This window comes from Lucilia sericata, unplaced genomic scaffold (assembly GCF_015586225.1).
Source record: "Lucilia sericata isolate MDLA Ls3-8-SP2 unplaced genomic scaffold, ASM1558622v1 Contig001193F_arrow, whole genome shotgun sequence".
Taxonomy (NCBI): domain Eukaryota; kingdom Metazoa; phylum Arthropoda; class Insecta; order Diptera; family Calliphoridae; genus Lucilia; species Lucilia sericata.
In genome coordinates, this window is record NW_023995158.1 from 121856 (window position 1) to 147747 (window position 25892).

At 29.6% G+C, this 25892-nt stretch overlaps 1 protein-coding gene and 1 pseudogene across 2 annotated transcripts; one reads left to right on the top strand and one right to left on the bottom strand.

Annotated features, from left to right (window-relative positions):
• Nucleotides 1-332: 332 nt before the first annotated feature.
• Nucleotides 333-19833, top strand: LOC119610434 (methenyltetrahydrofolate synthase domain-containing protein-like). Of its 2 annotated transcripts, XM_037965644.1 has the most exons (7): nt 344-420; nt 515-1090; nt 15092-15262; nt 15358-15558; nt 15661-16265; nt 18146-18356; nt 18427-19833. In XM_037965644.1, exons 2-7 carry the CDS (start codon nt 991-993, stop codon nt 18831-18833), a joined length of 1695 nt encoding a protein of 564 aa, XP_037821572.1. In that variant the 5' UTR covers nt 344-420; nt 515-990; the 3' UTR covers nt 18834-19833. The 2 variants fall into 2 exon arrangements, with proteins under 2 accessions (XP_037821571.1, XP_037821572.1); XM_037965643.1 differs by having other exon boundaries at nt 333-1090.
• A 3525-nt stretch (nt 19834-23358) lies between these two features.
• LOC119610436 lies at nt 23359-25014 on the bottom strand (annotated as a pseudogene).
• Between the last annotated feature and the right edge of the window lie 878 nt (nt 25015-25892).

The window sequence follows — 25892 nt, forward strand, 5'->3', positions numbered from 1 at the left end:
TGATTATTTATTTCAAATGTATCGCAGATTTTTTGCTTATAATTAATTCTTCCCATTATTTTCTTGACAGAAAGATTTTAGAAACGTCAGAATTGATACTGTTATATTGAAAAGTTTTAAGTTTATATTTAAAACCATTTTCTTCTGAAATATAAATTTTATACTATGAAAAATGGTATTAATAACGAAAAGAATTAAAAAAAATATAAATTTATTTAATTTTTATTGAAAATTCATACTATTTTAGTTTCTTATACTAAAAACAAAAAACTACTTAGTTATCCAACAGTGGGCAAAAAAAGCTTAACATACAACAAAACAGCAAGTTCTATTTCTGTGGCTGACGTAAATTTTCATTTTTCACTATACAAGTAAAGTGTAAAATAATTCCATCCCTATGTGATTAAAAGTTTTAATAAAGTAGGCTTTTATTAAACAAAAATTATAGACATTTTGACATACATTTTGGAAATTTAATAAGTTTTTACAAATGATTTTTTTTCCAATAAAATAGATGAAAAAAGCATAGAACTATAGAAAGAAAAGAATAAAACGAAAATACTACAAAAAAAAAAATACACAAAAAGAGGTTAAACCGTTGTTCATGTATTTCTATTCAGCCATATGTGTTATATAGGTTAGAAAGAGAAAACTATAGAGATTTAATGATAAAAGCCGGCTGGCGGTAAGAAAAGAACAAAACGGTAGACAAACGACCAACAAACGAAATACCAAAGTAGTGCTTGTGCCGCCGATCAGAGGAGAGCTCCAACGAACGGAAAAAAACGTGGTTTTGCCGCAAAAAATAACAGAAGAAAAACTGGAAAACAGTGCAGAGAAAAAATTGTCAAAAAAATAGAAGCGGGTTTTTTGTCTAAAGTTTAAGCCAACAACAAAGAAACCGTTAAAAGAAGTTTGAAAGAATAGCAAAAACACTCATTAAAAAACACAGAATTTCTTTTTATACGGATTAAAACAGAAAAAAAGAATATGGAAACTGAAAACTCCAATCAAACTCCTGCCGCTGCTACTGAGGAGGCTGCAGCCACTAAGAATGGCGGCAACGCAACTCAAGAAGTCTCATCCACAAGTAAGTCGCAGTCACAAATAAATTAAAGAAAAACCAAAAACACGTAAAAATTTTAAAGTAGAAGAAACAATTTACACAATTTCTTTTTTGATTTTTATTCTTGTTTTTTTTTTTCGTATATTTTTTGGGTGGAGTAGTTTTTTTCTTTCTTGTTTTGGACTAGAACAAATTTGTTGTTTCTTGCTAAGAGTAGTATTTTAGCAATAAAAAAAAAACTAAGAAAAACAGCCAACCACAAAAAAGAAACAATACGGACAAGAGGCACACAGTAAGAAAGAAAAATATAATAGTGTTAAAAATAATTAGTGGAGGAGGATTTTATATATGACGCATTAAAGAAATTTTAGAAAATTTGTGTATTTTTTTGTCTAATTCTTTGTCATACAATTGCCACCCAACTGTCTGTCATTCAACCACCAAAAGCAAAACATTACTTGTTTCTTAGTTTTTGTTTGTTTTTTTTTTCCTGTCTTTGAATTTATTTTCACCCTTTAATTTTTAGGTTGTGTTTGTCAAAAAGCTAAAAAGTCCATTTTTATGGATTTTTTGTTTTAGATTATTTGGATCAAGGGCAAAAGAGGCGTTTCGGTAATTTTGCATTTCCTTTTAATGTTTTGCAATGTTTGTTAATTTTTTTTTTTTTTGCAATTTACTTTTGCCCTGTACTTATGTATGTATTTATTGTATTTGCTTAACACTATTTTTGTTTTTGTTCGTGGTTGTTATTGTTTTTATGTGGTTTTACATTTGTATGAGGATTCTTAACAGTGCTGTTAACTTGTGTTTTTATTAAATAATGTTAAGAATTGTTTTTATAATTTTATTTATAACTGTAAAACTGAGACAACATTTAAGTAAAGACATAATAATTAAAATTACGTTAATCGTTATTTGAAAATAAAATACCTAGACATTTGACCTATAAACTTTCGACAAGTAGGTATTCCAAAGATCTATTAGTCAATTTAGTCTATAGTAAAGTCTAAAGTGTAGTTTATATGAAAGTCTAAAGTGTAGATTATAATAAAATCCTGGTCTACAGTTTAATCTATAGAATTGTCTATAATCTGGTCTATAGTCTAGTCTATAGTCTAGTCTATAGCCTAGCCTATACTCTAGTCTATAATATAGTTTTTTAAGTCTAGTACCTATATAGTCTAGTCTATAGTCTACTCTATAGTCTAGACTATAATCTACTCTATAGTCTAGTCTATAATCTACTATAGTCTATAGTCTATCCTTTCTACTCTACTCTAGTCAAGTCAATAGTCTAGACTATAGTTTAGTCAATGGTCTAGTCTAGTGTATAGTTTAGTGTATAGTCTAGTCTATAATCTAGTCTATAGTCTAGTGTATAGTCTAGTCTTTAGTCTAGTCTATAGCCTAGTCTATAGTCCTGTTTATAGTCCAGCCTATAGTCCAGTCAATAGTCTATAGTATAGTGTATAGTCTAGTCTATAATCTAGTTTATAGTATACAGTGGACGTCCACTAGTACGAATTATATAGTGTCAGGCCCTTTCGTAATACCGAAAAATTCGTATTATTGAACAACACATTTTGTATGTTTAAATTCAAATAATACACATAAAATATTGGATTTTATTTATTTTTGTTTTATTTTTCATGAAAAATTACATAACGGAACAAAATATAATAAATGTGTATTATTTTAAATAAATTTCTTGTACATAAACAGGCATAAAAGGGACATATTTACGTATATGAATTGTTAATTTTGAAAGTATCGTGAGTCCAATGGTTGAAATGAGATATATGTAGAAGGTTTTAAATTTTAATGTTTTTAAAAAGATGTGTGCCAAAGACAATTTGCAATTTACATATGTGTTCTAAAATGTATTAAAATGTTCAGATTACATAAAACTTTTATTAGAAACTTGAATGGAATATACCACAATTCTCTAATTTATAATTTTCTCTTAAAAATTAGAATAGTTATCCTTAAACCCATTGTTTGGAATGTGGAGTCACACTACTTTCAAAATTAACAGTTCATACATACATATGTATATAAATATCATTTTACTTATTAAAAAATCCATCATTTAACATCGATTTTTATTACATTGTAAAATGATTTTTACGGCTTTTTCAATAACAGCGCTTTTGAGGCTTCAATATTGTTCTCAGCAGAGTTATTGTCGGGAACTAATAAAATACTTTCCTCATTGGCGTTATCATCCAATTTAATTTCTTCTCTTGGGTCATCAAAATTCCAATAAAATAAATTAATAACACTAAATAATTGTTGATTTGTAAATATACATGCAGTAAATTGTATGTATAGGATTTTTAAAAATACAAAACACTTGTAATAAATACAAAAAACTTCAAAATTACTGAGCTTAAGGTGAATGATACCGAAATAATAAAATAAAAACAATAAAAACTTCATTCATACGTAAATAAAACCAAAATTCCCATAAAAAATGCGTTTTTCGTACTATCGAACAGAAAAATTGTGACTTTATTCGTACTATAGAGTAGACAATGCAACAATTTTGCCATTCGTATTATTGGATATTCGTAATAACCCAGCAAAAAAATTTTGCAGTAGTGCAAAGTGAATGTAAGTATCATAACTTCTTTAATAACAGTGTTAATACAACTCATTCTAAATGCCTTCCTAAATTCAACCTATTCCGCAGTTCAAAAATTCAGATTGTTAATTTAATCAAATGAAATTTATGTGTTATTAGAAATATTTTTGATTATTAATATTATTTTATATATTTTCCCATATTTATTATAATATTTTCCTTAAAAATATTTCAAATATCTTCCAAAAATATATACATAACAAATAGCTTGAACCAATGAAACATCGTTTTCGAATCATCGAATTTGCATTGGTTCGATTATTCGAAATTCTCGCATAAACACATGATCCCCAATGACACGCTAATATTAAAATCATGCATGTTTCACCTAAATCGAACCACTTCCTCATCACTTGCACCTCTGATTAAACAACATCTTTGTCATGTAACTTTTTGCTGGGAAAGAGTGTACGTACTATTGGACGTCCACTGTATTCTAAACTGACGATTTTACCAAATATATTCGTTAAATTGACATCACTGCTATTAATGATTAGAACTTTTGCTGACGGGGAGGAGGGAAATAGATGGATAGCGTTACATGCACTTATTTCATTGTTTTAACGCCCTTGCAAAATACCGGTTTATATGTTTTTGTTAAAGTTTGTTCAGAGCTTTATATAGTATATATTTTTTTTATAATAATCAACATTAAATTATTAGTAATATGTAATTTGTTTTAGGATTGTAGCAACAAAATACGAAACATATACATTTTTGAAAATTTTTTAATGGTTTTAACGATTAATTTTGCCACAGTAGATACCAATATGTTATCAGAATTTAATGGACTTATTTTTGTTATACAGTTATGGTTAGGTAAATAGCACAGCTAAAGTAAAAATGTTCTAATGAATTCCTAGCTGAAATTTCGCTGGTTACTAAAAGCTGTGATGCCTACATGTTTGTCAGATCTTACAAAGTTGGCAGAAAATGTCTAACAATCTTGTGAACTTAAAATTTTTATTATGAAACTTCAGAAAAAAGCATTTCTGATTAAAACAGTCTTCATGATTTCTTTTGATTTTTGGAACATAATTATCAGGTGCAATAATGCCAAATCTGCAACAATTTTTGTAATTTTTTCAAACTTGCTACTTACTCCAAAATCTATAAATACCTATACCTATTTTTGGAAAGCCCGTTCTGAATAAACATTTTTAATAAATAAATCAATCTAGACGTTTTAGCGATTTTTCTCGAAATCAAATCAAATACATTTATATATTCAATTAGAGCGTAATGCATGCTATTTTTTAAATGTGCAATTTTCTTATTCTTATCTATTAAATGAAAAACAAGAGAATTTATTACCTGTGTTTAGGTATTATAAAAAAAATGCAAAAAAAAAATAAATCAACATTTAAACGAACGTATACATTCTTTGTTATCACAAATTATTGTGTGAAATTAAAAGAAAAACAAGCAATAACAATATAAATAAAAATAATGCATTGCAAAAGGAAGATAAATGCAAACAAGAAGAGTCCAAAACCAAGTCAAGTCAAGCATTGAAAATTCAACAGGTGAAGATTTTGAAAACAATATTGAAATTGATAATACAGGTTAAAGGTGAATAGCGGATACAAGAAACACAGTCAAAACATATTAAAATTATTAAACCATATGAGAATTATTAAATGCATAGGTATACATACATATATTATTTATATGTATGTTTGTGTGTGTTTTTAATAATTAATATTGCATTTATTCTAACCTCGAATTTGTTTTTTTTTTTTTGTATTCTAATTTTTATTAATACTCTTCTCTACTACACATTTGTTAAATGTTTATAGTAAAGATTGATAGATGTACGTTTCATTGTTTTTTTTATACATTTGCCAAACTACGCCTAATATGATGTTGATGATGATGTTGTTGGTCATGATGAAGTCATTTCTCATACGTGTTTGGAATTTTTAATTATATTTTTTTTGTTCTCTTTCCATTTTGTTCTTTTTTCGATATGAATAGTATTAAACATTTTCATGTTTAGAAATAGTTTGTATATTTTTAATAAGTATTTCTATATTTAAAGAACTATGTATTTATTAATAAAATTGTTATTGATAGATATTGGTATTTACAATTTTTCATAATATTTTGGTTTAGGGGTTTGTGTATTAACATATGTTTTGTATTAGTTATTAGTTAAGAATAACATTTGTGTTGTAAAAATCTTTTTTTTTTTGAATTATTTTGTAAAATTTATTTTGATTTTGATCTTATAAATGCAGAATGTACTTGTTAAACTTATTATATATTCGATTGTTGAAAGGTCATTGTGAATGGGGGGACTGAGTTGTGTTACACCTATTTGTAGAATAAAACTGAGGACAGAGGAAATCAACCAAATTCCTGGAAGTAAATGAACGACTTGATTTATAAGTTGAAGAATTTTTTTTTGAAAACTAACAAAATCGTGCCACTAAAGTCCTAAATTAAATTCTAAAGAAACTACAGAATTTTTGTGTTTTCTCAGATATACTAATAACTATTTGCGCCTCATTGTTGTTGTTGTAACGGAACAGTCTATGCGTTACCAGTGGGTATTAAGCCTGTTGCTCCATCCTGATATTAGTTGCGCCAGAACTACTTTTGTTTTTGCGGCAGATTTTCTTCTGAGTCTAGACTGATCTATTGTATCCTGCACATAACTGCATATGCTCTACTCGTATGTGCTAAGATCCTTCCTGGTATGCCTGGGGGTGCATCTAACTGTGTGACGTTTGTTTGACTCCTCCGTTGACATTCCAGTAGGAACTGTTTGGTCAACATGACATTATGTTCCTTGACTTGGAGCACCTTCGTTTCCTCGTGTAGATGATGTTTCGATGCATATTGTGGACAGTCCGTTACAGTCCTTAGTTCAGCATTTTGGCAGCTTTGAGTATTTTTCTATCGGGTATCAATGAGCGAAGGTGACCACATTGGAGCAGCATAATAAATCACTGACCGACCAATAGTTTTATATCCCAGCAAAAAAGTGTGGAAATAGATGTAGAATATTCATCACAACTAGTAACCCGAAGTGCTTCAAATTCAGGTGAAAACCCTATGAATTTTACATTAGCGTGTAATTGGAGGGATGTTGTTCATTTTTGACAACTTTGAACTACATCTAATCTTAACTTTAGAAGCTGTAAAAATTCGATATTTGTATGTCAAAAATAAACCACATTCTTTCAATGAAACGCTTATGTAAATTTCATTGGTTTTTCATCAAAATTTGAAGTACTTCGAATATGTTGTTTGTAGTGAATCTTCTACATCTCTCTCCTCATTATTAACTGTGTTTTCATTTGTAAGGATATATTTGGTTTATAAAAGCGAAAAGTATGCAATCGCAGTTTTAGATGTGATTAAAATGTCGTTTGTAAAGTATGATATCAATTATTTTTTGCTGGGATGTAGCTAATGAGGTTTGTTTATCCATACTTAATGTGCTGTCGGCTAGCGCTTTGAGAATCTTATTTCTACGTTCGGAATTTGGACTCCATCGACCACGACGCCAATGGTTAAATTTACTTCCTTTGTCCAGGTGTTAAAAACTGGTAATAGTTGCAGGTTGCCCGCAGTGAAGATACATCTCATTGAGATAACCATTAAAAAAACAATTTGCGCGTCATCGTCTTCATTTCTTAACTGTTTTTTGGCTTTCAACCGTTATAAAAACAATGATGTAAAATTGTATTTGGAATAAATTTCAGAATTTTATAAATAGGAAGTATTTTGCCTATTTTATTAGTGATAATAAAAAAATAAGTTCAAATTTTATTGCCAATAAAACGTCATAACAATCTTACTGGTTATAATACTAAGAGCGACTTTCGCTTATATGCTTTAACATAACAATGCATATTTTTTTGTGTGTCAATAATTCAAAAGTAAAATTTAATAAAATTTTAATTTTATTACTCACTAATCTAATTTTAATGGAAACGTACAATTTTATATATAGATTTTAAAAATTAAAACTAAATTTATGTATTCATATATAAAAAGAAAACGCGAAAATGTGTACATATTTTATTAGTTTGTGTCATTAACAATAAATGATTCATAACATTATACTACATATTTTTATTTTAAACAATTTTTTGTTTATCCATTATATATCCATGCAACAACAAATTAAAAATATGAATTTTTTTCAAAATGCTTTACACTTTGTTTTTGCTATTTTTCTATTTTTTACACAATTTCTTCATGTGTTTTTTAATTTTATAAAATTTTTAAAAATTTAGACAACAGTTTTTTTTTTGGTACTTTTTAGTAAAACGTAATTTTCATTGCTTTTAATAATTTCTTATAATTTATATTACAGAAAGTAATATTATTGGTTGTGTTGATTACAATAACAAAAAGCAAGAAAACAATAATAAATATACACATGTTAGTCGAAATGAATGAAGGAAATCTTAAGTGTAACAGGGAGGCCAGTGTGGGAAAGGGTGTGGGGATCTAAATGATGATTGTGATGTTAATGATTGTTGTTGTTGTTGATGCGCTCATCGCTGTTGTATGCCAACAAATACATTTGTACATTCACAAATACTATTTCTCATACGCTATCGCTCTCTCTAATAGAAACAACAGAAAACAGATCCACTATTCAACCGGTCAGTCATCGCCACTAATATAAAATTGTTTTATTTTGCTTCAAAAATGCGATGGTTGTTTAAGAAATTTGTTAACGACTAAAGAAAATTTAGTTTAAAATTAACATTTGATTTTTAAATTTAAAGTTTACAATTGGAAAATCGGTCAAATAAGTTTATAATTCATTTACAAAGATTACAATCTTCAATAATATAAAACATATAAAGTGTGATTGAAAATTTGCTACTTTGGCAAATAGGCTAACCAAAAACATTACAATTTTAAACAATTTTTATTTTCAATCGTTAAGTATTTTTCTAATTCCCTCGTATTAAGTACATAGTTTTTCATAATATCCAACACATGTACCCCGAAACATTCCGAATCAATACACAATCATAAACATACCTACATTCATACTTATTCATTTTATAATTGACTTGGTCAATAGAATTCAGCGCGTGCTAATTTATGCGCTTTTTTCGTTTTCTTTAAACAAATTATAAATGTTTTTTTTTATTCATTTTTTATTATTTCTTTTTTCATTCTCTCTAGAGCGTAGAACTACTTTTATACTATTTTGTACATAATGTATTTGTTATTTTGTTTGTTAACTCTTCCATTTTCTTTTAAGTTGCTTTTTTTCTCGACTGTTTCTCTTCTCCCGCCAATTTTGTTTTATTTTATATATATTTTTTTATTTTTCTTTAATGTTTATAACATTAAGATTAAAAAAATGTTTAAAAATTCCAATGATGTTTTTTTTTTCTTTCTCTTTTTTTAAGTATTTTTTTTATTGTATTGTAGTGTTTTTGTTATTGTGTTGTTTGCTTTAAATTTCTACCTTGTGTGGTAAAATGTGTTTGTAGTTTTTGTTTTTTTTGTGAATTGTTAGTGAATTTCTAAAAATTGTTTGATATTTAAATTCGTTTTTAGATGTGCAAATTCTTTGAGTTTTTTTTTTTTTTTGATTCATTGAAATTAAAATTTGTCTTTAGTTTTAAGGTGTTTTGTTTTTATAGTTGCTAAAAATAACACACAAATTTAGTTTAAATTGATTTATATAGAAAAAAGTTTATAATATTGATTTTTTAAACAAGGAATGTGTCCTCATTAAGGCTTATAGTTTTGATGATCATAGTTGCATTTTAGAGAACTTTTTTCAGTTGTTTTTCGTTTCAAACTAAGATATTTTTTTTTTCAGAATTGAACCTAAACGGCTTTAATAGGTCGAAATTTAAAAGTGTTCAATCGCTAAGTGTAAAAAGGAATTCACATAAAGTCCATTGTGATCCTTTAAGAAGCAAGAAGACAAGAATAAGAGAGAATGATGAGAAGAGATATGAAAGCGAAATCTCTACTGTCGGTCAATCTAGAATGTATCCCAGTCCATGATGGATTTTTTATTACCTACCCATTTCAGTTTCAGACTCTGTACTCTAGGAGAGTTACATTAAATATTTGTTACTGTTTCTAGCTTATCTTTGTCTTCACACAACCTGCAAAAATCCTGCACGTTACCGACCCTATTACACCTAAAAGGTTCTAATTGCGCAGTGATCGTTTATTGCCTCTTCTAAAGTCCTTATACCTGTACAATCCTTCGGTCATAGTGCCTTAGAAACCTTATACAGTGCCAGGATCGGTTGGTAGTGCCTTAGAAACCTTACAATCCATTATACAATGCCAGGATCGGTTGGTAGAGTCTTTGAATACTTCGGAGATTGGGCTATAGTAATAACATATAGCAGGCTTTGCAGATTTGGCCTGTCTGGCCAATTTACAATCTGTTTTAGCTATTTTTCTACTTTTTACACTTTCGGTCATAGTGTCATATTAACCCTGCAATCCATTCTACTGTGCCAGGATCAGTTGGTAGAGTCTTTAAATACTTTGGAGATTAGCCTATAGTAATAACAGATAGGAGGCTTTACAGATCTGGCCAGTCTGACCTATTCATCTGAGATTTCGTTGCTATGTATATAACAGTGTACCGGCACCCAAAACAGGCTTTCCTTGTATAACCTGACTAATACTTTCAGGGCCCTTTTGCAGTTAGTTACCAAACTAGAATGTAATGTGTGACATTTCAAAGCTTTTGAAAAAAATTTTGCCAACAAACACATTTTGCACACATAAAAAGAATGTCGTACAAAATTTCAAATATGTACTTTCATACGTGTTCTAGGTTTTTCTAAAATTCAATTTTGCATTTTTATTAAACTAGTGTAACCCATACTTGTACATTTTAAATATTTTGGGTGTAGAAAAAACAGGTTCTATAAAACTGCTGTTATTTTTAACAATTTCCGTTAACAAAACAAAAAAAAAATTTAACAAAACCAAACCTGGATAGAATAAGAAATTGTTTTTTTTGATAAATAATCATAATTTCAAGTTCTCAAAATTCTCTAAAAGATCTCTTGTTTTTTTTTTTTTAAATTTTTTTTCGCAGTTTAAATGTTTTTTTTTTTTATTTTACAACCATTAGCAATTATTGTCGTCATTCTCGCTATTTACTTTTTCTCAACTCTTTTTTTTTATTATTTTTGCTATAATAGACAAACAAAAACAAAATATTTGAAATAAATAAAAATAAAACTGTTTATGCAAAATATTATAAGGGAAAAAAGAAATGAAATTTAGAAAAATATAGCAAAAGGTTAATAAACGATAATGTTGTTTTAGCAGTCAATACTTTTATCAATTTTGTTTTGTAGTTGTTGCTTTATATTGTAACTATGTAGTATATTTTTGTATATTTGTTTATTACTCTTTAAGTGTAGTAATATTGTTTGTAATTTTACTTTACTTTAAATTGCTTTTTTTGTTTGTTTTACTTTAAAAGAGACCAAGTTTTTAACAGCATGTTTTTCAATATTTTCTTTTTATTTTTATTTCGCTTAAAATGGGTCAAAGTATTTGTGTTTTTTTCTTATATTTTTTTATTTTGTATTATTCATAGCATTTTTTAAACAGTTTTGAAATCTTTGTTGTTATTGTATTTATACGTCTCGTATACATTCTCATTTTGAATCGACATCGTCTCTATCATTTCTAATCTATTACAGTGTTTTGTTTGCTTTTTTCCCCCCATTTGTTCTCCTCTTTCATTTGCAAGTTATCAATATAAATCATACATTGATTTTTTAGTTTTTTTTCTGATTTGACAGAATTTTAGGAGAGTGTTTTCTATTTTTAAGAATTTATATTATAAATTAATATAAATTTATTGTAAATTATCTTAAATGTAAATATTTAAATATTGCACTTATTCCAAAGACAGTCCATAGCAGATAGCTTCATAGTATTGCTAAGGGATATAAGGGATTTTCTTTTTCCGTTTCCCTTTTTTTTATATAAAATTTATTTTTAATTTTAAACTTAATTATTAATTATATTTTATTTATTTAGCCAGCAACCATGCCATACATTTAAACTCATATTTTAGTCATCCATCATAGATATGAATACATATTGAGTTTATTACACTTTTTCCAATGACGTTATTTTATTTTTATTTTAAGACGAATGAAAAAAAAATGACATTCATTCAATATTTTGTTTGTACTATATATTTTATCTTCTACATCAATTCTACACATTACAATAAATATAGTAGAAAACTGACTGGATATATTCATACATATAACTTTAACGAGTGTATTTTTTTGTTGCTTTTAGTTTTTACACACTTTATGAATGATTTTTTTATATGACGATGATGATGTGATATCATATATAATTTATTAAAATTTAAATAAAATAATGGGGTTTAATTAATATAGCAGATTTTCAAGTCTTTTTTTATATAGTTTTGTCTACTTTTTAATTTTTTTATAGCAGTACTACTACTGCATTCCTATGTGAAATATTTATTTGCAAAATATGATTCGGCATTTAAATGGAATCTTAATTAATAGAACGATTAACTTAATATGAAAAGAGGAGGGGTATAATAAAGGCTTTCTTCCATTTATGGTTTTTTGTTATGGTGTGTCTTAAAAGTTTTTGTTTTAATTTATTTTAATATGACATGAAATTGTGTTTTTGAGTCAATGTGAGGAAGGAAGTTTATTGTCAAAATCATTGAAATAAAACTGATTGATTTAAAGTTATAAAAAAAGCAAGACTAGATTACGCAGAAAAAGAAAATTGAGTACTTTTTGACAATAATAAAATAGGGCGGTCGGCAGTACGCCCAAAATAAAAAAGATAAAGATTAAAGAAAGAAAGTGGGTATGGAAGGGGAATCTAGACCTCTGTTACCTGAATAACCAAGATATTCCTCTGATGAAACCCAAAATGTCGTCTAAGTTACACCCTGCTACATGTACCAATTTATTGTTGAATCTTTTATCTACCCATTTCAGTCTCAGACTCTATTCTAGGAGAGTTGCATCAAATATACTAATATACAAATACTGTTTCCAGTTCCTCTTCGTCTTCACTCAACCTGCCGATCGAACCTATTACCCCTAAAGGCTCCAATTGTGCAGTAACCGGTTATTACCCCTACTAAAGACCTTATACTCTTCCTGTCCAATCCTAATAGTAGTCAGGTTGGTTTTGGATTTAACTTCGGCCATAGTGCCCTAGAAACCCCACAATCCAGCCTACTGTGTGGCAGGATCGTTTGTAGAGTTTTTCAATTTTTCGGAGATTTGTCTATAGTAATAACAAATGTTGGTTTTACCGAACCAACCCTACTATCAAGCTCTGGGTCCCAGCCCTGTCTAGCCAATTCATCTGCGATCTCGTTATCCTGTACATCACAGTGTCCCGGTATATTAATAGACAAATCAATGGACTAGTCATTATACTAGACAAATCAATGTACAAGACAATGGAGTAAATCTTATATAGTTAGTAGACTAGTGAATATACTTGACAATATAGTAGATAATAGACTAGTTGATATACTAGCCCATAGGTAGAATAGTCCAGTAACCTCTGTGTAGACTAGTCCATAGACAAATCAAAGGATGAGTTAAGAAACTAATCAATAGACAAGACCATAAAACATTCAATTGATTCTTAGACTAGCCAATAAACTAATCTATAGACTAGTCAATAGACTAGTCTGTAAACAAGTAAATGGCATAATCTATAGACTAACCAATAAACAAATCTATGAACTAGTCAATAGACAAGTCAATAAGCAGTATAATAGTCCATAGAATAGTCAATAAAGTAGTGCAAATGCTAGTCAATAAACTAGTTTATATATAATCAAGTAAAGTAATCCATAAACCAATTTATACACCAGTCAATAGACAAGTCTACAAAAGAGGACAATAATTCAGTTATACTTGAATGTAAAGCCGCGGCTATACTTATGGAGTGCATTCTCTTAATATCACCCCAGTATGCCCCACCGACGGTATATAAATTTGAAAAGATCTATTAAAAAACAACTTGTCCCACTAAATGGACATGTTGTTTAGCACATTGATCTACAGTTTTCTCTTTAATAAATAATTTGTATTTATCTTTAAACTTTAACTTAAAGTCTGTGTATATCAATAACGAGTGTAATCTTAAAAATTAAAACTGTCGGAGAATTTCATTCAGAGATCGATAGTGGAATTATTTCACTTCCTTTATGCCCTTCAACTTCGTGAGAAGGTTATAGGTAGACGTTTTCATTCCGTTTTTAATTTCCACAATATATAAAATATATCAGACCAATTATGAACAATTATTCCCTGGGAGTTTGTTCCCTTTTACATGCTTTAGGTATAGGAGAGAGAACAAACTTCCAGAGAGTTTATTATTCAGAATAGCCCTGTATTTTGGATCCTTATAGATAGCGGAGTCGATTAAGCCATGTCCGACTCTCTATTAGCCTTTCTGTCTGTTGAAATCAAATATCTGAAGACCCCACATATCTTCGGGATCCAAATCTTCAATATTTCTGTCAGACATACTTTCGATAAGTTTCCTATTTAAAATCAGCAAAATCCGTCAATAAATAATTTAGATATAAATAAAGACAACCTCTGAAAATTTCAGACAACAGCAACATACAGTTGCTGTTGTTACTTATTGGAAAAGCATACGTGTGGATATACATACATATGTATGTTGGAGCTATTGCTTTGCGCATTTCGTTGGATTTTTTGTGTGTTTTTTTTCGTTTGGCTTAAGTTGTTCTTGTTATTTGTCTTGTTATTGCTAAAGTAATGGTTGAGTCGAAAAATATAAAATGAATAGTTTAAAGTTAATCACACTATGGTGAAGGGTATATAAAATTTGGCAAAGGCGAATATAGAATTCTTACTTGTTATTCTTCAGAAAGAGTAAAACGACAACCCTTCGGATATTTTTTAAAAGTAATTCCACTTTCGATTTATTTGCAAGTCTAAATGTTTGTTTTTAAAAAATATTTTTCATTTTATTATATACACACATTCATATATATCTTTGCAAAATGTATTTGTATATAAAATTACTTAATGGTTTATGAAAATGTTTTTCATTATTTCAAGACTCTCTCCAATAATTTAAATGCAAGCAAAGACCTCATATTTAATTGAATTTGTTTTTGTTATTATTGTTTACAATTTGTAAGTGATAAATAACACACATAACTATGAAATGTGCAGAATAATACAAAATATTTTAAAAATGTTTTGTTACAAGGCAAGAAAATGTAAATGTGTGAAATTGTTTCCATAAAATAGATATATATTTTAGCACTTTATATTAAACAAATCTTTTTTAAGAAAATGTAGACAAAGTAATATAAATTTTATTTATTTTTTTAATTTTAGCTCAAGCTGTTGAGCCTACCAAACGCTCATTGCGTGTGCAAACTTGGAAGAAATTGCAAGAAAACAAATTTGGTGTGCCCTTCAATGCCATCTTCAATCGCATACCCGGTTTTGTGGACAATGACAAGGCCGCCGCATTATTGGCCGAAACTGAGGAATTTAAAAATGCCAGTAAGTTGTTGTTGTTGTTTTCTTTTAAAGTAATATTTATTTGAAATAATTTATATGTAATTAATTAATATCTTTCTCACGTTAAATTTGTTTAGAGGAAATTAAGATTTTAATTGATCGCGCCTTATATGCTGCTAAATTGCAAACATTACTTGCTGGCAAGAATTTGTATTTGCCCGGTACATCCGATTCCAAGGCCTTGTACTTGAAGGTCGATGTACCAGCCGATGCTACAGAAGAACAAAAAACCGAAATTCTTAATGTTCGCAATGTTGAAAAACATCGTACGGAAATTTGTGAGTATGAATTTTACAATAAATTTTAAATCAAATTTGTTATTACCAAAAGAGGATTATTTATGAAAATTTTATTATTTACAATAATTTTTTTTCATGCAGCTTTGGAAAACAAAGTCGAATTGGACATGGTCATCATTGGTTCAGTTGTTGTTTCACGTGATGGTTATCGCATTGGTCGCGGCAACGGTTTCAATGACTTAGACATTGGTCTTCTTAAAGAGGTTGGCTCGATAACCGATAAAACCGTCATTGCCACAATGGTACATGACGCTCAGGTGGTTGATAATCTACCCATTAATCTATTCCAAAAATATGATTCACCCGTTGATATGATCATCACACCCACCGAGGTTATACGCGTAGCCAAACGTTTGCCCCGTCCTGCTGGCATTTTCTGGGAATTACTCTCAGAACGTCGCCTTAAAATCATACCCGTACTCCAAGTACTCAAAGAAACTCAGGAAAAGGCCGGTAAGGTCATTGTCCTCAAAGAGGAAGACACAGACGTTGAACAGCATCAACGCCGAAACAATCGTCGTCGTTTTATGCCACGTCGTCGTTTCGGTGGCAATCGTCGTTTCCAACGTCGTGCTGTCTCGCAAAATAATGCCGATCAACAACAGGATGGCGAAAATAATGGACAACAACAGAAACGTCAAACACACAGAAGACGTTTCGTTAACCGCAGAAGACGTCCAACTAAGGTGAGTGAAACTACATATTACAATAGTAGTAAAAATACTGAAAAGTCCGCGGCTATACTTATGGAGTTAGTTTTTTTCTATAACACTCCAGTATGCCCCTCCGACGGAATATTAATTTTAAAAGGTCTATTAAAAAATAACTGTTTCAACTTGATGGACATGTTATTTAGCACATTGATCTACAGTTCTTTTTTAAATCATAAAATGTTCAATACTATTTTAAGAAGTAAATATTTTATTAATTCCGCGGCCATACTGATTGAGTGAATTTTTCTTAATATTTCTCCAGTATGCCCCACCGACGGAACAATAATTTAAAAAGATCTATTAAAGCGTAACTGATTCTATGAGATGGACATGTTATTTTGCACATTGATCTACATTTTCACTAGAGTAAAAGCTTAAGTGTAGTTATATAAAATTTTATATTTGTATAAACATAAGATCATATCCGCGGCTATACTTATGGAGTGTATTTCTTTTATATCTCTCCAGTATGCCCCTCCGACGGAATATAAATTTGTAAAGATCTATAAAAAAGTAACGGCTCCTACTAGATGGACATGTTATTTAGCACATTGATCTACAGTTTTTTAAATCATCATAGAACATGTAAAGTATTCGCTATCGAAAATGTTTAAGTGAAGTTTATGTAATATTTCACATTTGTATAAACATAAGATCAAATCCGCGGCTATACTTATGGAATTGTTTATTTTAATAACATTCCAGTATGCCTCTCCGACGGAATATAAATATGAAAAGATCTATAAAAAGTAACGGCTCCTTTTAGATGGACATGTTATTTAGCACAATGATCTACATTTTTATAATTCATCATAAAACTTGTAAAGTATTGACACTATAGAAAAAGTTTAAGTGATGTTCACTTCACATTTTTTTTGTAAACATTAGGTAAAATCCGCGGCTATACTTATGGAATGGTTTATTTTAATAACATTCCAGTATGCCCCTCCGACGGAATATAAATATGAAAAGATCTATAAAAAAGTAACGGCTCCTCTTAGATGGACATGTTATTTAGCACATTGATCTACAGTTTTATATATAAGATATTATTCTACTAAACATAGGAAAAGAATTTCATTGCAAATGTATTAAGAAGCCGCGGCTATACTTATGGAGTGCATACTTTTCATATCTCTCCAGTATGCCCCTCCGACGGAATATAAATTTGAAAAGTTCTATAAAAAAGTAACGGCTCCTACTAGATGGACATGTTATTTAGCACATTGATCTACAGTTTTATAAATCATCAAAAAACTTGTAAAGTATGGACACTATAGAAAAAGTTTAAGTGAAGTTCATTTCATATTTTTGTAAACATTATGTAAAATCCGCGGCTATACTTATGGTATGGTTTATTTTAATAACATTCCAGTATGCCCCTCCGACGGAATATAAATATGAAAAGATCTATAAAAAAGTAACGGCTCCTTTTAGATGGACATGTTATTTAGCACATTGATCTACAGTTTTATATATAAAATATTATTCTACTAAACATAGGAAAAGAATTTCATTGCAAATGTATTAAGAAGCCGCGGCTATACTTATGGAATGGTTTATTTTAATAACATTCCAGTATGTCCCACCGACGGAATATAAATATGAGATCTATAAAAAAGTAACGCCTCCTTTTAGATGGACATGTTATTATCACGTTGAGCTACAGTTTTATAAATAAAATTTGGTATATTTCAAGCAACCTTTAATAAGGAACTCAATTAGAAATACACATTGCATACATATAATGCAAAAAATTGCATACTTTTAGGCATATACGAAAATAAAATTTAATTTTAGTTAAAATGTTTTTATAATTACGATTATTTATAAAATCTTATTTACATTTTTAGTCCGAAGGCGATCAATCTGGTGTTGAATCAAAGAGTCAAGATCGTAAATCAGTTGGTGAAGGTGGCAACAGAAGACCAAAGTTACGCAAGAATCGTCCAATGCGTGATTTCTCCGTGAAACTTTCCAACATTTCACGTGATGTACGCATTAAGGATTTGAAGAGCGAATTGCGTAATCGCCAATGTAATCCCATGGCCATTACATGGAAGGGTAAGAAATTATTAAAAAAAAGTAAAATTAATTCCAAACTCCTAACAATTTTTATTTTCACAATTTTTAGGACAATACGGTCGCTGTTATTTGCATTTCGGCAATCGTAATGGTCAACCCAGCACTGAAGATGATATGAACAAAGTGCTACAGGCATTAAACGATCTCTCTTTGACTATCACACCCAGTGATAATAAGAATAATAAAACAGCTGCCACCAATGGTGAAGATGGTGGTGCTGCCGGTGATGCTGCTGGTGGCGAACAAAAACAAGATGAACAAAAAACTGAGGGCGCCACCAAACCACCCAAGGTAGTCAACTTGAAGGTAGAATTGATCAAATACAGTGACAAGGCAAACAACAATGCAGCAGCAGCTGCTGGAGCTGGTGGCGCCGTTAACGGCGGTGGAGATCCAGCTACTGGCGGTGAAGCTAGCTCAGCACGTATTGAGTCTGTCGATACCACTACGGTATAGTGTGAGATGCGGGCTGTTTTAAAACGGCTGTACTTTTGGTTTGGATATTTGGAATCGTGCATTATAGCTCTGGATGATGATTCACTGATTGTTTAGCGTTGTGTTGGTACTCTGCTCCTCTCTCAGGTGTTTCATCATTCCTAATATGTATTTTTTTCTTTTGGTCTTCATCAAACTCAAATTTTCTTTCTCACATCACTTCTATATAAATATAGTTTAAATAGTATCGTATTTTGTTTATTCTATTTCCATAAAATCTCTCCAATATTTAGTTTTTTTTTTTTTTAATTTATCGGTTTTTGGAGTTTTCTTAAATTTAACTGAATTTTTAATTTCTTGGCAACTAGAAAACTGCGCTCGCTGCGCCGTTTGTTTTTGCTTTTTCTCAATGCATTTGTTATATAGATCTGATTTATTATTTTAATACTCCTGGGCGGTAGTTTTAAGGGGTTTCCTTTAAGATTATCTGCTGGCATATTGTTAAATATTTTATGTAATTAAATAATGTAATTTTTTTCATTGTTTTTAATATTTATATATTAATTACTCAAATCACAAATACCACTTATGCGATCTCCAAATATCCATCACCATTTATAATCGTAATTTATTTGTTTAAAAAGAAATTATTTTCTTTTTGAAAATAGTGGAGGGAAAGATTAACTGGTTGATGCAATACGCTTTTCCGACAGCTGAGCTGTCGGCTAGGTTGCGTATCTGTGTCAACTAAAGGTCTATCTTGTCTGTCCAACTCTTTATCAAGATGAAAATTATCTTTTTTATATATATATGAAATATATTTTCTCTTTAACATCAACAACAACAAAAAAATGTTTATATGAAGAATAAAAAAAAAACTACAAATGAACAAAACGTTAAAAAAAATATTGAAAAATCTTTATAAAAAAATCTACAAAAAAATGAATACTGAACTAACAAATAAATAATCATGTTTAAAAACAAAATAAAAAAAGGAAACATGTCTTGTATGTTACAACAACATTTAGCATTTTTTTTATTTAATTTCTTTATGATTTTTTTTTTCGCTATGCAATTTGTAATATTTTCTATTCTTTTTTTAATTTTCTTTAAACACAAATATTTTAAATGTTTTCGTTTTTCATTTTATTTACAACCAGAAAACGCAAGAAAATAAAAGAAAAAAGTATAACAAATAAAATACTAAATTTACTTTCCTTTTTATACAATGAAATTAAAATTAATAATAATAAAAACAAATTGAAATAAAAACAGAAATAAAATCTTGTGAAATTTGAATTAAAAGCCTATAACAACAACAAGAACAAAACGAAATATATTGAAACATTTTTTGAAAAATAATTAAAAGTGTTGGTACTTTTTTCATCTTTGAGGACTGGGAGATATTTGCTGGACTAACTCTACAGAGTTAACAATTTCCTCGAGATAGACTTCTTATAAAATGTTTACAATTACTAGCTGTTTACCTTTTTTTAATAAAAAGAAACTATTTTAAATTTTAGCTTTAAAACATTAAGTTTTATTGAAATCTATAATTTAATTTGAATCATTAATTTCATTTTGATTTCTGGCTTAACTTAGATGTGGTTCTATACATTTATTAAAAAATAGTGTTTTATTTTATTTATTTGTAATTGCTACAGATTACAGTGACAAATCTTAACTTATTTATAAAATTTAATACATTTACAAATCTTATTTATTTATAATGCTGGTGTAATAAGTTAACAATTTTGATTTTTACAATTAATATATTAACACATTCTTAAACCCGTTATCAAGATTTCGATTAACTACTCTGGTCAGAAACAATTACGAAAAATTCTTTAAACAAAAATTTACAAAAATATTTAAAAAGTATTAATAATAAAATTTTCATTTGTTTTCTAAACCTAAGTTAAGTTTAGATGTTAGATTCTATGGCTGAGTTAACTAATGTTAATTAGTTTGTTAGAGGAATCTAATATATAATTTTAGCTTGGGCTTGTGCTGATGTTTTAGACGGACAAAAATATTGGTTATAAAGCTCTATCTGTCTCTACTATACCAATCGACTCAGAATCAGATGTCAGTATATAGTCTAGTCCATAGTCTAGACTATAGACTAGACTATAGTCTAGTCTATAGTCCTAGTCTATAGTCTAGTCTATAGTCTAGTCTATAGTCTAGTCTATAGTCTAGTCTATAGTCTAGTCTATAGTCTAGTCTATAGTCTAGTCTATAGTCTAGTCTATAGTCCTAGTCTATAGTCTAGTCTAATAGTCTAGTCTATAGTCTAGTCTATAGTCTAGTCTATAGTCTAGTCTATAGTCTAGTCTATAGTCTAGTCCTATAGTCTAGTCTATAGTCTAGTCTATATAGTCTAGTCTGTATAGTCTAGTCTATAGTCTAGTCCTATAGTCTAGTCTATAGTCTAGTCTATAGTCTAGTCTATAGTCTAGTCTATAGTCTAGTCTATAGTCTAGTCTTAGTCTAGTCTATAGTCTAGTCTAAGTCTATAGTCTAGTCTATAGTCTAGTCTATAGTCTAGTCTATAGTCTAGTCTATAGTCTAGTCTATAGTCTAGTCTGTAGTCTAGTCTATAGTCTAGTCTATAGTCTAGTCTATAGTCTAGTCTATAGTCTAGTCTATAGGCTAGTCTATAGTCTAGTCTGTAGTCTAGTCTATAGTCTAGTCTGTAGTCTAGTCTATAGTCTAGTCTATAGTCTAGTCTATAGTCTAGTCTATAGTCTAGTCTATAGTCTAGTCTATAGTCTAGTCTATAATCTATTCGATAATCTAGTCTATAGTCTAGTCTATAATGTAGTCTATAGTCGAGTCTATAATCTATTCTAGTCTATAGTCGAGTCTATAATCTATTCTAGTCTATAGTCTAGTCTATAGTCTAGTCAATAGTCTAGTCAATAGTCTAGTCAATAGTCTAGTCTATAGTCTAGTCTATAGTCTAGTCTATAGTCTAGTCTATAATCTGGTCTAGCCTATAGTCTAGTCTATAGTCTAGTCTATAGTCTAGTCTATAGTCTAGTCTATAGTCTAGTCTATAGTCTAGTCTATAGTCTAGTCTATGGTCTAGTCTATAGTCTAGTCTAGTCTAGTCTAGTCTATTCTATAGTCTAGTCTATAGTTTAGTCTATAGTCTAGTCTATAGTCTAGTCTATAGTCTAGTCTATAGTCTAGTCTATAGTCTAGTCTATAGTCTATAGTCTAGTCTATAGTCTAGTCTATAGTCTAGTCTATAGTCTAGTCTATAGTCTAGTCTATAGTCCAGTCTATAGTCTAGTCTATAGTCTAGTCTATAATCTAGTCTATAGTCTAGTCTATAATCTAGTCTAGTCTAGTCTAGTAGTCTAGTCTAGTAGTCTAGTCTATAGTCTAGTCTATAGTCTAGTCTATAGTCTAGTCTATAGTCTAGTCTAATAGTCTAGTCAATAGTCTAGTCTATAGTCTAGTCTATAGTCTAGTCTATAGTCTAGTCTATAGTCTAGTCTATAGTCTAGTCTAGTCTAGTCTAGTCTATAGTCTAGTCTATAGTCTAGTCTATAGTCCTAGTTATAGTCTAGTCTATAGTCTAGTCTATAGTCTATAGTCTAGTCTATAGTCTAGTTTATAGTCCGGTAGTCTTGTCTATAGTCTAGTCCAGTGTCTAGTCTTTAGTCTATAGTCTGGTCTATAGTCTAGTCTATAGTCTAGTCTATAGTCTAGTCTATAGTCTAGTCTATAGTCTAGTCTATAGTCTAGTCTATAGTCTAGTCTATAGTCTAGTCTATAGTCCAGTCTATAATCCAATCTATAGCCAAATATTGATTTGTAGTGTAGTCTATAGTCTACGTATATCGTAGTTACGTTTTGTAAGTTGTTATTTTAGTGGCGGAGCGCCGAATCGAAATGCAGACTACCAATGTTGCCAATCGGTGTAAATTTCGATTCAAATGCTGAATAGGGGTGATAATTAATTTCCTTTTCTTCGAATTCTGTTATAAACATTGGGGAATTCGGAAATGTGAAGCTAATTTCTTATTTTTATTACATGTTAAAAAATAAAAATTCGTACATACACAAATATGTATGTCCGCCCCTACATAAATATTGCAAAAATTTTATTAAGTTATTATTTCTTCATTGATGAATTTGCTTAATAAATCGCATATTTATTTCAAAGTAATTGTTTAGCAACAATTTTTCTGTAACTTGATGTGAAATGCCAAAGCTCTGTACAATTTAAAAAAGTGTTGAGTTATTTAAAAATTTAATTTTATAAAATTCTTTGTTTATTTTCTAATCCCTTAAAAGTTTTATTTTTTTGAAATTTAAAAATTTGCAAATTGAAATTCAATTGATTTTTACAATGAATCACAGTTTATGAGTCTTAAATTAAAAAAAAAAAAATAAAATAATATTAAAAAACCTTTAAAAAGGTTTATGATAGATGCTGGAAATATGTAAAATATGTATTTACAAATAGTTGTTTAAAAAAACTATTATTTTTTGTAATTACTATTTGATTTAGTTAATACAAGTCCTTTGCTTTGTGTGTTTAGTTTGATAATTTGAGATCTTTAACGGTTTTTTGTGAAACCTATTTCAATTAAAAAAAAAAAAAAAATACTTTAGTTTTGTTCCCCTTATAAGGCTCCACTTATTTGTTGCTGAGGCGAAGGTGTACGATCTATAAATTCCATACTTTCGGGAGTTTTGGTTTTTCTCGAACCGGGTCTTTGACATTTCGAGCACATTTGTAATGTTGAACTTAGCGTGGTCAATGTTTTTGCGGAACTAAAATTGGAATTTGATTTGGTGCTGCTATTCAAACTGGAATTGTGGCCGTTTCACTGGTACCCTGTTCTGCTATGGATGAGGTTACTTTTAGGGTCTCGAGTAGAGGGGTCTCTAATATGGGCGCTAAACTACTGACCACCGAATTGGCCATGGCCTCTTCCAATTCCTTTTCCCATTCATTTTCTTTTTTCTCCATATCTTTGCGTTTGAGTTCTTTATAACGATTGTATACTATGAACTCTTTGACGAGTGTCGTCTCTGGATCACTATCCCGTTGGGCCGAACGCTGTTTAGCCAAACGTTTCTTCTTTTTGTGTAAAGGGCGGGTTTCGACAATCATTTCTTCTAGCTCCAGGCAGGGATCACAATTTAAATGATCTTCGGGTGGCTTAAAGGGTGGTTTCGTTTTCTTTTCGAGCACATCTTTGAAATCGATGTGACGCAGTAGCGGTGTTTGTTGTAATTCGTGTTGTGAACTAATGCGACCACCTGGATGTACGCAGAGTAACTAGAAGAAGAATTTTATAATATTTTAAAAGTGAAAAATATACATAAAAAATAATGAAACTTTAAAATCACCTTCGTTATTAAATCGACAAAATTATGACTCCAGTAGCGTGGATAATGTACTGGGGCACTTAATATATGCTTCACTTCCACCAAAGCTGTATTGGAATGTACCGAAAAAGGCCGGACATTGGCACGCATTTCATATGCCACCACACCCAATGACCACCAGTCAACCGGAAACGTATAACCAGCTATAATTAAATTGATAACAAATTAAATAAATGTTGAAATAAAAGTATATCGAGGAAACTATATCCATTACTCTCTATCTTCGAATGGGTGAAAATGAATCTTGTTTGTTTAGGGCCTTATTCATAATAATCTATCAAAGGTTTATAGACCACATTTTGTATGAAAATTTGTAGAGATATCTACTATTTAAGTACCAAAAAGTTGAAATCATAGGGTCTAGGAACTAGTGATATCGGCATTATAAACCCATACAGTTGAACATACCTGTGCTTTCAAACTATGTACTTCTAAGAGTTTTTAAGTGAAATAAATAGTTTTTGACTTCTTGATAAATTATGTTTTGTAAGATAAAGAGTTTTGAAAATACTCCCTCGATATGAAAGCGTAGTACTGCAATGTCAGTTCATTTGGTGTTTATTGGAAAACAATAATTCACTTTTAAATTAAAAAGTTCAATTTTCTTCATGTCATCGCGTATATATGTATGTGTGGTTTTTATTTATTAATTCCTTCAACACTTACCCACTTCATCCAGTGCACACATAAAGACCTCTGGTGCCATATACGGTTTTGTACCAGACATACTACAGGCGAGGCCATCCTTTACCAGTCTTGTTGCGATATTAAAGTCAGTCAAATGTGCATGACCTGTATAATAAATTAAAATTTTTGTTAAGCTTTTAACTTTATGTTTGCTTTCAACTATTTGTTTATAGTTATATGTTTTTTTATAGGGTATGATTTTGTATGTGGTATTTTAGTAACTAGTTTACTTGATTATGTCGAACTTTAAATGGTGTTGGTTTAACAAACTATTCAGAAAATGAGAAAAAAAGTTAAGAGTAAATTTTTTAGCAAAAACTTGATAAGGACTTGTACTTACTCAAGAATTTACTTTTCAATGACTTCTACATACCGCCTGTATTGCTTTGAAGTTATCTACCCATCAAAAACTTTTCAATGACTACTACATATCGTTCTGATTACTTACATAAAAAAACTTTAATAACTTCTTATTTATAATGTCTTATATAAATTCTTTCCAATTCATTAGTCAGCTACTGCGTGAAGATATAGAAGCTGTATACGGTTTTCATCCGATTTACATTACATTTATCAAAACTAATAGTGAACGCAATGGGCATATCGTCATAGGCTATTTTTTCTTCTCAAAACCCAAACTAATTACATAACACCTTATTTCTGTCGTAGTTCTAATTTTCAATTCTAGTAAGTACTTATATAAGTAAGTACTTGTCTCCAATGTTATCATATACATATAATGGTTTCATTTGAAACATTTTTCTGCCAATGTTGTAAGATCTGACAACCGTGTATACATAGTTTAAACAGTGGTGTTGTAAGTACGACAGCGAACTAATGAACAAGAGACCCAGTTTATATTCTGTGATGACAACCTAAACAATTTTGACTCATTTGTAAGTTCTTATTTATTAACGACCATGCGAAGGTCATCACCATGCTTAAATAATGAGTAAAAATGTCAGTGTATAAGTATAC

Excerpts from the sequence above, each read along its gene's own strand:
- LOC119610434 (XM_037965643.1), top strand. The coding sequence starts at position 991 with ATGGAAACTGAAAACTCCAATCAAACTCCTGCCGCTGCTACTGAGGAG. Across the intron at positions 15,559-15,660 it reads AAAACATCGTACGGAAATTT|CTTTGGAAAACAAAGTCGAA; the intron begins GTGAGTATGAAT and ends TTTTTCATGCAG. Across the intron at positions 18,357-18,426 it reads CATGGCCATTACATGGAAGG|GACAATACGGTCGCTGTTAT; the intron begins GTAAGAAATTAT and ends CACAATTTTTAG.